This window comes from Dendropsophus ebraccatus, chromosome 3, assembly GCF_027789765.1.
Source record: "Dendropsophus ebraccatus isolate aDenEbr1 chromosome 3, aDenEbr1.pat, whole genome shotgun sequence".
NCBI classification, from domain to species: Eukaryota; Metazoa; Chordata; class Amphibia; order Anura; family Hylidae; genus Dendropsophus; species Dendropsophus ebraccatus.
This window is the reverse complement of record NC_091456.1, coordinates 7,908,541-7,921,134: the sequence shown is the minus strand read 5'-3', so window position 1 is coordinate 7,921,134 and position 12,594 is coordinate 7,908,541. Positions and strand designations below refer to the sequence as shown.

The window sequence follows — 12,594 nt, the reverse complement described above, 5'->3', positions numbered from 1 at the left end:
AAAAACAGAGGCCGTTGTGGATTCCATCTTCTCGTCCAACACAACTAAAATATTTAAAGGTAAAGAAAAATATTTTATTTCTTTTCAATATACAAAATATTTAACATCAAAGTCTTATTACTAACTATACCTCCTCCAGGAAATGGCCGGGTGTGAGGACTCTCAGTATCTGCCGCATCACTTAGGCTGAATTCACACTACGTTTTTGCAATCCGCTTTTTTTTTTTTTTTTTTTTGCAAAAAACAGATGCAACTGTGTGCACCCGTTTTGATCCGTTTTTCCATTGACTTCCATTATTTAAAAAAAAACGGATCAAAATGGATCCTTTTTTTTTACGGACACAAAAACGTGGTTGACCTCATTTTTGTGTCTGTCAAAAAAAAAAAAAACGGATCCGTTTTCATCCGTTTATTTTTATAATGGAAGTCAATGGAAGAACGGATCAAAACGGATGCACACAGTTGTACAGTTTTTCCATCCGTTTTTTTGCAAAAAAACGATTGCAAAAAACGTAGTGTGAAACCAGCCTTACACGTGATAGAACTTAGCGCATTCTTATGAAGCCTTGAAAATCCTGCTGACAGCAACGTACTAAACAGTTTTTTTTAGGCGGCATGTCTGTGTCGAGGGTGGTGCTCGTAGCAAGAAAAAAATCCTCACAGCATTTCAAAAGTCCATTCTCGGCACTCACCATATCATGCTTCAGAGTTATTTTATTGTCAAAAAGTCATCAAAATACGTATGACGGGACGTTTCGGCATCAAGCCTTCAGTTGAGGAAGGCTTGATGCCGAAACGTCCCGTCATATGTATTTTGATGACTTTTCTACAATATAATAGCTTTGAAGCATGATATGGTGAGTGCCGAGAATGGACTTTTGACAGCAACGTACTGACGTTGGAGGACGTACTCCTCGCTATCATCATGTCTGACGCTACCCTGAAATGAGCTGATCAGGGAATGTGTCATATTCAATGCAGTCCAACCCAACTAAAAATACAATACTTGGAATAGTTATCATTGTAGCTGTAGTGCACATGCATCATATACATATATATATATATTTTTTTTTTAATGGTTGTCAATGGCAAATGTACACATACGCTCGAAACAAGATGTAGTCAATGTATATTGTATGAATTATGGGATATCTATATTGTCACACAGGTATAACAGCAGCTTCATCTCGAATAGATTATTTCCATGCAGGTCCTGCAGGATATAACGGAACGGCCTTATCTCATTGTAAGCGTTTTCACGTTCCCCGGACGTAGTACAGACCAGAACGCTATGGCATTAGACAGTACGTCCTTCCCTGGGTCCATCGAGCATCAATAAATATCTCTAGTGTTACTAAAACTGACACCGCTGACTGATCCCTCATCACACTGTCTGGTGGATCAGGCTGGACGTATAACCTCTGTACGTGCTGATCCATATAGGAGCTTCCATTGATATAGATGAGAGCCATTATTATATTAGAGACATCACCATAATCTGCAGAGCCATCTCCTCACTTATCAGATACTTTTCACACTTTTTGCAAAGTTCTTCGCCCTTCTTGCAGAAAAAAAACAATCCCATACAAAAGATCCCTTTAAGGACGTTTCTGTAGTGTGTCCCTTTAATACACTGCTCCAGAGCTCCATGAAGACTCCGTCCAGTATAGTCCTATAGTCCTATGGCCTTATAGCATCCAGGGCTCTTCATGATCAAAATGCAGAAACCGAGCGCGGTCCTATGTATGTGTTAGAAGTCTGCATGGCGGCGTAAAGGTTTTTCTGGGATCGTAGGAGAGGGGTCTGGGTATCCGCGTGGCGAACGCTATTTTGTTTCAGGCAGCGATACATTTGCTGCATCCATCCATAGGCCAAACTGTTGAGGAATCCTTGGGAAACTGCAGTAAATGCCTGAAAGAGAGAAGTTATAATCATATATTTTCCTCATATTAATATTCAAATGGTTTAAAGGGGTTGTTCACAGAAATTTTTATATATATATATATATATATATATATATATATATATATATATATATAATTTTATTTTATTTTTTTTCCCAAATCAAATTTTAAAAAAAAAATCTCCAGTCTTCCAATACTTACCAGCTGCCGTATGCCCTGCAGGAAGTGATGTATTCTCTCCGGTCTGACACAGTGCTCTCTGCTGCCACCTCTGTCCGTGTCAGGAACTGTCCAGAGCAGCAGCAAATCCCCATAGAAAACCTCTCCTGTTCTGGACAGTTCCTGACATGGACAGAGGTGGCAGCAGAGCACTGTGTCAGACTGGAGAGAATACACCACTTCCTGCAGGACATACAGCAGCTGATAAGTACTGGAAGACTAAAGATTTTTGGACCAGCACTATTTTCTTTCACCAAAGCTGCTTTTCAGTTCTTTTACTGGTTTGTTAATTTATAAAACTCCAGATGTCGGTTTATTTTCTTATTTGCCGTCTCCTTAACCACATAGTGTGCGAAGTACGAGGCCTGAGTCATTGTGTCCATGTTATAAAAGAATATTTCAATGAGAAACGTCTGGACCGCTGCAAACTTTTCTGGTTTAGGAGAGAAAAAAAATCTGAAAACATCAGAATAAAATCCAAGCGGACGTCGCCGCGGCAGCTTGTGTAAATAATGGCCGTGTTCCTTAAATCCAGTTTACATAAACTAAAGGTGGATGACTTAGATTTGTGTTTTGTTTTTTCCCTAAATAATCTTACAGTGATCTGAGTCCTTCTAAGCAGAAGCAGCAGAGAGGCAATTACTGATGTCTGAAGCTTCGTTCACATGGCGAGAATGAGCGCTGTATGCTCCATGCCAAAACACAATTACAGCAGCAAACAAGAACTCACAAGGGGGAGTTCAGAAGATAATCTTTCAACTTCCTGCAAGTGCCAGAGATTTACAATTTACTTCTATTAAAAAAATCTCCAGTCTTCCAGTACTTATCAGCTGCTGTATGTCCTGGAAATTGGATATTCTTTCCAGTCTGACACAGTGCTCTCTGCTGCCACCTCTGTCCATGTCAGGAACTGTCCAGAGCAGCAGCAAATCCCCATAGAAAACCTCTCCTGCTCTGGGCAGTTCCTGACATGGACAGAGGTGGCAGCAGAGAGCACTGTGTCAGACTGCAAAGAATACACCACTTCCTGCAGGACATACAGCAGCTGATAAGTACTGGAAGACTGGAGATTTTTTTAATAGAAGTAAATTACAGATTTCTGGCATTAGTTGATGTTTGTCTGAAAACCCTATAGAGGGAATATTGTAAAATCATTGAGATGAGAACCCCCAACATCTGTATTCGCTCACCTGGATATAACACAGGGCTTGGTAGGTGACGTTTATCCCCTTCATGCTGACAAGAGTCAGTGTAACAACTATGAAGACACAAAAATATAGAGAACAGATATTACTACTGATATATATCACAGTATAAGGTTTGTACTAAATTTTCATTTTACCATCGGACAGTAGGAGGCGCTGCAGCTGCCGGACTGTGCACATGTAGTATAATATTACTTCTTGCTGTAACAGTGAAGGCACCAGACACATTGGAGCACAGAGGTTTATAACCGAGAGTCGATGTGTTGGACTAAGGGCCCTATTCCACCAGATGATTATCGTTCATATTATCGTTAAATCGTTAGTTTGAATAGCAGTTAACGTCTTATGACCGAACGAGAAATCGTTGATCGTTTAATAATACCTGGACCTATTTTAATCGTTGCTCATTCGCAAATCGTTCACATTGAATAAGATGTCGTTCGGTCGTTCGCAGTAGTGACGAACGCAATAGCAACGACAAGACGACCGCAAGAAGGATCATAAGTAACGATTATCGTTCCATGTAAATGGGCGAACGATTTCAGGTTTGTCGTAATAGCGGTTGTTTGGATCGTTTATCGTTGACGATTATACGGCCCTTAGGTAGGGTTCACACTGCGTTTTTGCAATCCGTTTAACGTTTACGTTTTATGGAAAAAAGACGGATGCAAAAACGGATGGAATTGTGTGTCATCTGTTTGGATCCGTTTTTTCATTGACTTCCATTATTAAAAAAAGTATCGAAACGGATGCGTTTTTTTTTTTTAACGGACACAAAAGTAGTGTTGACTACGTTCTTCTGTCCGTTAAAAGTAACCAATTAAAAATGGATACGTTGAACAGATTGTAAAAACGCAGTGTGAACCCGGCCTGATTTGTGTGATTTGGAAACTGACAGCACAGATATACATATCCCAGACCCCAATACATACATATCTGTGCTGTCAGTTTCTATGGCTGCACAAACAATACAAGGATCATTCGTGCGGCCCAGCCACTTGTTTAATGTGGAACAGAAACATAGGGGCCACTTAATATGGTGGATTTGGTGGTTTCCTAACAGGAGCTGCCACTTGGCTGGGTCCTTCCCGGAGGGATATCTGGCTAGTCCTGTGTTTTGAGACTCTTCAATGAGGCTCCACGGACTCCTCTTTTGCATACTCATGTTTCCCAGGGGGCAATGCACCTAGGACTTCACTGCATTGAGCGCTTTCATTAGCAGCCGGCAGTGTTGTCATTTGGCTGTTCTCCCTGAGTTCAGCAATCTGTTTCTCTTATGGCTCTACTAGGCATTGCTCCCACCTAGCCAGAATCCTGCTCCACACTGATGAGGGGCAACACCCCGAAACAGCTGTCTGTGGATGGTTACCTAGCCTTGGTTTATCCCTTGTCATTACACTGACTTATAGGGCCACTTAATATGGTGGATTTGGTGGTTTCCTAACAGGAGCTGCCACTTGGCTGGGTCCTTCCCGGAGGGATATCTGGCTAGTCCTGTGTTTTGAGACTCTTCAATGAGGCTCCACGGACTCCTCTTTTGCATACTCATGTTTCCCAGGGGGCAATGCACCTAGGACTTCACTGCATTGAGCGCTTTCATTAGCAGCCGGCAGTGTTGTCATTTGGCTGTTCTCCCTGAGTTCAGCAATCTGTTTCTCTTATGGCTCTACTAGGCATTGCTCCCACCTAGCCAGAATCCTGCTCCACACTGATGAGGGGCAACACCCCGAAACAGCTGTCTGTGGATGGTTACCTAGCCTTGGTTTATCCCTTGTCATTACACTGACTTATAGGGCCACTTAATATGGTGGATTTGGTGGTTTCCTAACAGGAGCTGCCACTTGGCTGGGTCCTTCCCGGAGGGATATCTGGCTAGTCCTGTGTTTTGAGACTCTTCAATGAGGCTCCACGGACTCCTCTTTTGCATACTCATGTTTCCCAGGGGGCAATGCACCTAGGACTTCACTGCATTGAGCGCTTTCATTAGCAGCCGGCAGTGTTGTCATTTGGCTGTTCTCCCTGAGTTCAGCAATCTGTTTCTCTTATGGCTCTACTAGGCATTGCTCCCACCTAGCCAGAATCCTGCTCCACACTGATGAGGGGCAACACCCCGAAACAGCTGTCTGTGGATGGTTACCTAGCCTTGGTTTATCCCTTGTCATTACACTGACTTATAGGGCCACTTAATATGGTGGATTTGGTGGTTTCCTAACAGGAGCTGCCACTTGGCTGGGTCCTTCCCGGAGGGATATCTGGCTAGTCCTGTGTTTTGAGACTCTTCAATGAGGCTCCACGGACTCCTCTTTTGCATACTCATGTTTCCCAGGGGGCAATGCACCTAGGACTTCACTGCATTGAGCGCTTTCATTAGCAGCCGGCAGTGTTGTCATTTGGCTGTTCTCCCTGAGTTCAGCAATCTGTTTCTCTTATGGCTCTACTAGGCATTGCTCCCACCTAGCCAGAATCCTGCTCCACACTGATGAGGGGCAACACCCCGAAACAGCTGTCTGTGGATGGTTACCTAGCCTTGGTTTATCCCTTGTCATTACACTGACTTATAGGGCCACTTAATATGGTGGATTTGGTGGTTTCCTAACAGGAGCTGCCACTTGGCTGGGTCCTTCCCGGAGGGATATCTGGCTAGTCCTGTGTTTTGAGACTCTTCAATGAGGCTCCACGGACTCCTCTTTTGCATACTCATGTTTCCCAGGGGGCAATGCACCTAGGACTTCACTGCATTGAGCGCTTTCATTAGCAGCCGGCAGTGTTGTCATTTGGCTGTTCTCCCTGAGTTCAGCAATCTGTTTCTCTTATGGCTCTACTAGGCATTGCTCCCACCTAGCCAGAATCCTGCTCCACACTGATGAGGGGCAACACCCCGAAACAGCTGTCTGTGGATGGTTACCTAGCCTTGGTTTATCCCTTGTCATTACACTGACTTATAGGGCCACTTAATATGGTGGATTTGGTGGTTTCCTAACAGGAGCTGCCACTTGGCTGGGTCCTTCCCGGAGGGATATCTGGCTAGTCCTGTGTTTTGAGACTCTTCAATGAGGCTCCACGGACTCCTCTTTTGCATACTCATGTTTCCCAGGGGGCAATGCACCTAGGACTTCACTGCATTGAGCGCTTTCATTAGCAGCCGGCAGTGTTGTCATTTGGCTGTTCTCCCTGAGTTCAGCAATCTGTTTCTCTTATGGCTCTACTAGGCATTGCTCCCACCTAGCCAGAATCCTGCTCCACACTGATGAGGGGCAACACCCCGAAACAGCTGTCTGTGGATGGTTACCTAGCCTTGGTTTATCCCTTGTCATTACACTGACTTATAGGGCCACTTAATATGGTGGATTTGGTGGTTTCCTAACAGGAGCTGCCACTTGGCTGGGTCCTTCCCGGAGGGATATCTGGCTAGTCCTGTGTTTTGAGACTCTTCAATGAGGCTCCACGGACTCCTCTTTTGCATACTCATGTTTCCCAGGGGGCAATGCACCTAGGACTTCACTGCATTGAGCGCTTTCATTAGCAGCCGGCAGTGTTGTCATTTGGCTGTTCTCCCTGAGTTCAGCAATCTGTTTCTCTTATGGCTCTACTAGGCATTGCTCCCACCTAGCCAGAATCCTGCTCCACACTGATGAGGGGCAACACCCCGAAACAGCTGTCTGTGGATGGTTACCTAGCCTTGGTTTATCCCTTGTCATTACACTGACTTATAGGGCCACTTAATATGGTGGATTTGGTGGTTTCCTAACAGGAGCTGCCACTTGGCTGGGTCCTTCCCGGAGGGATATCTGGCTAGTCCTGTGTTTTGAGACTCTTCAATGAGGCTCCACGGACTCCTCTTTTGCATACACTTGTTTAATGTGCCATGTAGAGGCAATGCATATAAGGATGGGCAGTCACTTGCGTCCTTGCATGGCCCCATGTCGCACAGTCCCAAGCAGGGTCGGGTATGGGAGGGGGAGCAAGGAGGCATTCCAGCTTGCTGCAGTCGCTGCAAATAAGTAAGGTGTGAACGCAGCCTTAGAAAGAAAAACCCATAAGTGTAACAATGATACATGGCAGGACTTGTATATGTTAGACTTTACCTGGTAAGCAGCAAAAAAGGAAGATAGAAGGAAACAGAAGGAAACTATGTCTGGTAACAGTGAGGACCGCCCAGTGGTCTTGTAGGGACCTGGAGTCTCTTTGGTTCATTCTGAATAATTGATGGGAAGAAGCCAATATGACCTGGAAGTAGATATATAGGTTATAGGCAGGAGGTAATGGAGTGCAATAACAACTATATATAGTACAGGAAAGACAACTGGAAAGCATTACCCATAGTCCCGGAGCTGCCAACTGGGGAGTGATGGGGTCCGCGGCCATGTGCGCACAGTGCAGCCACTTCTCTCCTAACTCATGTCCCTATTCCTGCATGTAAACTCCCATTCTGTGAACTTTGCTGAGCTTTTGCAGCCTACAGCAGCACCCTGGTGGCTTTATCGCCTAATTTGCTTAAATTTCCTAAACTCATATCCCAGCGCTGGAGCAATGGATTGCAATAAGAGTAAGATCTCCTGGGGTAAAAGTCTTATTGTACACAGTTTTTACTTTAGTCAGCAAAAAGCTGCTGACAGGTGCACTTTAAAGTGTCACTGTCGTTTCATGTTTTTTGCAGAAATCTCGACTCTTTTACATCAGTTGGGCCCTGTCTGTTCTATGGAGAGGGGAGGGGGGAGGAGGTAGGAGGGAGATTAGTCGGCAGCAGAGAGCAGAGCACAAAGGATTAGACAGTGGGAGCTGTGTGAAAGCAGATATTCTGAGATCAGAGAGGTCAGTGCTGACTTTAGAGGAGATAGCCCAGTGATGTAGCTGTAAATTAACTCTTTGTTGTCCTGTTTTGGTGCCTCATCTCCCTCCACCCCTCCCCTCTCCATAGAGAACCATGAAGACAGAGGGGAGAGCTTCAAACTGCTTTTTCATGATAAAAATACATTTTTTGGCTAATAAACCCAATTACAAAGTTTCTTAATATCGCCTGGACTATTGATTTCTGCAAAAAAAAATTTAACGACAGGTACACTTTAAATTATAAACAGAGCAGAACCATTGACAGTATCCGAGGACATTTTGACTGACACTGTTACATTGTTTGATAGACTCTGGTATGATGACAATGACCCTATAACTCTATTAGCTAAGGCTTCTAAAAGTATCCAGAATTTTTTTTTTTTAAAGGCAAAAAAACTAGAATGTGTTCCTCAAAACCTCTCGCAATTCTCTCTGACTTGTCCGAATTATAAATGTACAAGGATTGCACTTAGCGCGGCTCGTTCTCCTGATCGGTGCAGGTGTGAACACTCAGACCCGGAAAAAATCTAAACTTGTCACATCTCTCTATGACGTGACAAAAGTTTTTTTTATAACGACAGTGACACATAATAAAAAATTTATGGAGGTTACACTTACTTACCAAAATACCGATAGTAGAAAGACCAAATGTAACAATGAAGACGGTGGTGCTGTACATGTGTAAGGCGGCACAGCCGGCAGCGCGGTAAGAGACGGGGTCCACTGTAATGTGGGATCCAATGTTCAGCACCAAACAGCTGGGAAATACACAGAGAAGAGTCAGGAAAGGACACAGCACTTACTAATGTGAACAGCTGCTTCCACTCTATGTGCTGCCATTCTATATACAGACGCATATACAGGCGCTGATGTTATCATTACATAGAAAAGTTATTGGGAGGGTCAGACATTACTCAGCTGTGATTTCTTGTTTGTAGAGACTCTGTCAGTAGAATTACACTGTCATATCTCAGCGCAGCATAAACTAGTGACAGAGAAGCTGAACAAAATGATGTATAGCATACATTATAATTATGTGCATGTGCTCAGTAGTCCTGGATATTCATGAGAACCAGAAAACTCCGCCCACCAGCTTCTGATTGGCAGTTATCTATCCTTGTTATGTATAGGCAATCAACTGTTAATCAGCAGCTGGAGGGCGGGCGAGGGGTGTGGCAAGAATCCTATTCTCCTGCATATTAGGAGAACTGCTGAACAGAATGATGAAAGAAATTCTGAACGGATCGGTGTATTACTTACACCAGTTTTTGCTGCCCTCATTTAAGTCAGCATGAACCTAGTGACAGATTCCCTTTAAAACGTGTATTCCAAATATGTACAGCATTGGAGGGGGCCCCAGCACTAGGATCATCCAGGACCTCCAGAGCATTGGCTTGCTGCTCCATTCATTTAAAAAAAAAAAAAACAATGACGCCCTGTTCTGGAGATCGGACACTTACCCTCCATCCTGTGAATATGGGGATAGGGATATGTTATTTTAACTCAGTACTCCTTAAATCACAGGAGTTTTGTGGCACCTTTTATAAGTAGTATATAAGAAATATATAAGGGTTGTTCACCCCCCAAAAAAATTCTGTCAAATCAACTGGTACCAGAATTAGAGATTTGTAATTTACTTCTATTAAAAAAAAAAAAATCTCGGGTATTCCAGTAGTTATCAGCTGCTGTATGTCCTGCGGGAATTCTTTTTTTAAGTTGAACCAACCCTTTAATGTATTTATGTCCAAGCAATTCATCAGTATGTTATATAACTTATATTTATCTTATAGTTATATTTCATATAATGGCAGTGTTTAGATGTAGTCGTTACCTGTCGCTGTTGTTCCCGTAACATTCCTCACTATTCCCGTAATAGAACACAGGAGAGATGAATAATACAGGAATCGCACTAAAAGACAGACATATTATTAGTAACACATTTGGGCACAATAAGAACTTATCACCTGAATTTACTTTCTTACCTGGAATAAAGTTCTATTGCTTTCTATCTCTTTACTCACATTTATCCAGTCTTTAAATGTTGACGACCCACCCTCAGATTAGGGGATTAATATTAGATCATAGGGGTCCAACCCCATTTGATATTACAGGTTGATAACCCCTTTAATAAATTGCTGAGACCAAGGTCTGTACTATGTTGACTATGCTTCATTAAAGGGGAACTCCCGCGTGGGGGGGGGGGGTGTCTTTAAATCAACTGGTGTCAGAAAGTTATATAGATTAGTAAGTTACTTATTAAAAAAATATCTCCAGTCTTCCAGTACTTATCAGCTACTGTATATCCTGCAGGAAGTGGTGTATTCTCTCCAGTCTGACACAGGGCTCTCTGCTGCCACCTCTGTCCATGTCAGGTACTGTCCATAGAAAACAGTTCCTGACAGGGACAGAGGTGACAGCAGAGAGCCCTGCCAGACTGGAAAGAATACACCACTTCCTGCAGGACATACAGCAGCTGATAAGTACTGAAAGACTCAAGATTTTTTCATTGAAATAAATTACAAATCTCTTGCACTTTCTTGCACCAGTTGATTTGAAAGAAAAAAATGGTGAACAACCCCATTAAAGCAAAGTTTGGGTTAGTTTATACTGTCATAAGTGAATATACACCAAACAAGCTGGCGGGGTAGAACACAATCAGCATACACAGGGATCATGTCTATTCCTTTCTATGACACCAGCTTGTTTGCTGTACATTTACTTATCACAGATTGTTGTTTTTTTTTCCCAATGTTGCTGATTTTTCATTTTAGGCCATGTTCCCACTGCGTAAGTTTTGTAATAATCACGGCCGTTGTTGCCAAATTGCAACAACGGCCATGATTACTACGGAACTTCCGTAGTGCTAGTGTCTATAGGATCTCAGCCGGAGTGAATACACATAGTCCGTTGTGAGCAGCGGGGTATTTGGATGCGGGCGCCCACGGATGCACCCACATCTGAATTCAGTGGCAGTAAAGATCATCCAGCCGGTACTGCAGTTCCTGTGGGGATGATCTTCTCTGACACCAACGGTTGGGTCACGGAACGGCCGGTGTCTTACAGAATGGGAACATGGTCTAAAACAGCAACACTGAAATAAAAACACAAAAAATAAAATACACAAAACAATTTGGCAGGGGACACCAGAGACTTGTAGGACACCGGGGGAGCAGGTACAGTGGTGCCTTGGATTAGGAGCATAATTCGTTCCGGGACGGCGCTTATAATCCAAATCCGTTCTTAAGCCAAAGCAAATTTTCCCATAAGAAATCATAGAAATGCAGACAATTGGTTCCACACCCCAAATATAATGATTTATTATTCTGAATAACATGTAAAACAGATGAAACAAATATTCAGAAACAGCAGAATCTGTGATATTATAAGTTACTGTACAGTAATGGAGAGGATAGAAAACACAAGGGCGGACAGAGACTGCAGGGAGCATGAAGGAATGAGCAGGGCAGATGTGGGCACATACATGCAGCACTCTCTGTCCGGGGAGAGAGGGGTTACAGATATGGAGAGATTACCTCCACAGTCCTGTCCCCTGATGCAAGCCCCAGCCTGAAGTGGATCTGCTATGATTTGGAAGGTGAGGGAGACTTCCTGGGTCAGAGTACAGGGCTGTAGACCCCGCTATGAAGACCATACCCCTCCCCCACCCCCCTCCCACCCAGTACAGGGAGCTCTTACACCAAAGCAATGCTCTTAAACCAAGTCACTATTTTGAAAAACTGTGAGCTCTTAAACCAAAACGCTCTTAAACCAAGTTACTCTTAAACCAAGGCACCACTGTATACCACTGCTCTTTTTTTAACATGAACAAACCGGCACCCATACGGGGAGGCCAGAGCCACAGTCCTTTTTTTGAACTGCCGCCTGGTTCCTGCGCACGGCTTCAGTCTATCACTGAGCACCAGCTGGGCATGAAGCACTGGAGGCGGCCCACCGGCCCCCAGTGTGACAAAACCCTTTCCCGTCCGTGACACGGCTCCATTAGAATCAGTGACCCTGCGTCACAGAGGAGAAGGGAGATCGTCACAGTGGGCGGGCCTACCTCCAGTGCTTCATGCCATTCACGGGAACCAGGCAGCGGTTCAAATAAAGGACCACGGCATCGACATCCCCACACTGGTGCCGGTCTGTAAAAAAAAAAAAAAAATACGATGTACCTCGTGGTATATTCACTTTAAATAGTTTGGCCGCCATCTTTAAAAAACTGGTTAAGATTTTTGCCAAAAAATTCAGTTTGGTAACAAACTGAATCTTTTGCAGTGTTGGTAATGAATCTCGGTTGGTGATGTTGGGTTCGCTCATCTCTAGTAATTACCGACACTGACATTGTACTTTTATAATCATTGGGGGAGATTTATCAAACATGGAGTAAAGTGAAACAGGCCCAGTTGCCCCTAGCAACCAATCAGATTCCACCT

General features: G+C 43.7%; 1 protein-coding gene across 1 annotated transcript in view; it reads right to left on the bottom strand.

Moving 5' to 3' along the window:
* Positions 1–832: 832 nt before the first annotated feature.
* The window catches only part of TMEM116 (transmembrane protein 116), a 36,629-nt gene continuing 24,867 nt past the window's right edge, over positions 833–12,594 (bottom strand). The window contains exons 7-11 of the mRNA XM_069960766.1: positions 9,990–10,067; positions 8,781–8,916; positions 7,414–7,555; positions 3,314–3,381; positions 833–1,911 (exon numbers count right to left, since the gene is read on the bottom strand). Of these exons, the coding sequence (XP_069816867.1) occupies positions 1,714–1,911; positions 3,314–3,381; positions 7,414–7,555; positions 8,781–8,916; positions 9,990–10,067 (622 nt within the window). The 3' untranslated portion in view covers positions 833–1,713. The remainder of the gene's footprint in view (positions 1,912–3,313; positions 3,382–7,413; positions 7,556–8,780; positions 8,917–9,989; positions 10,068–12,594) is intronic.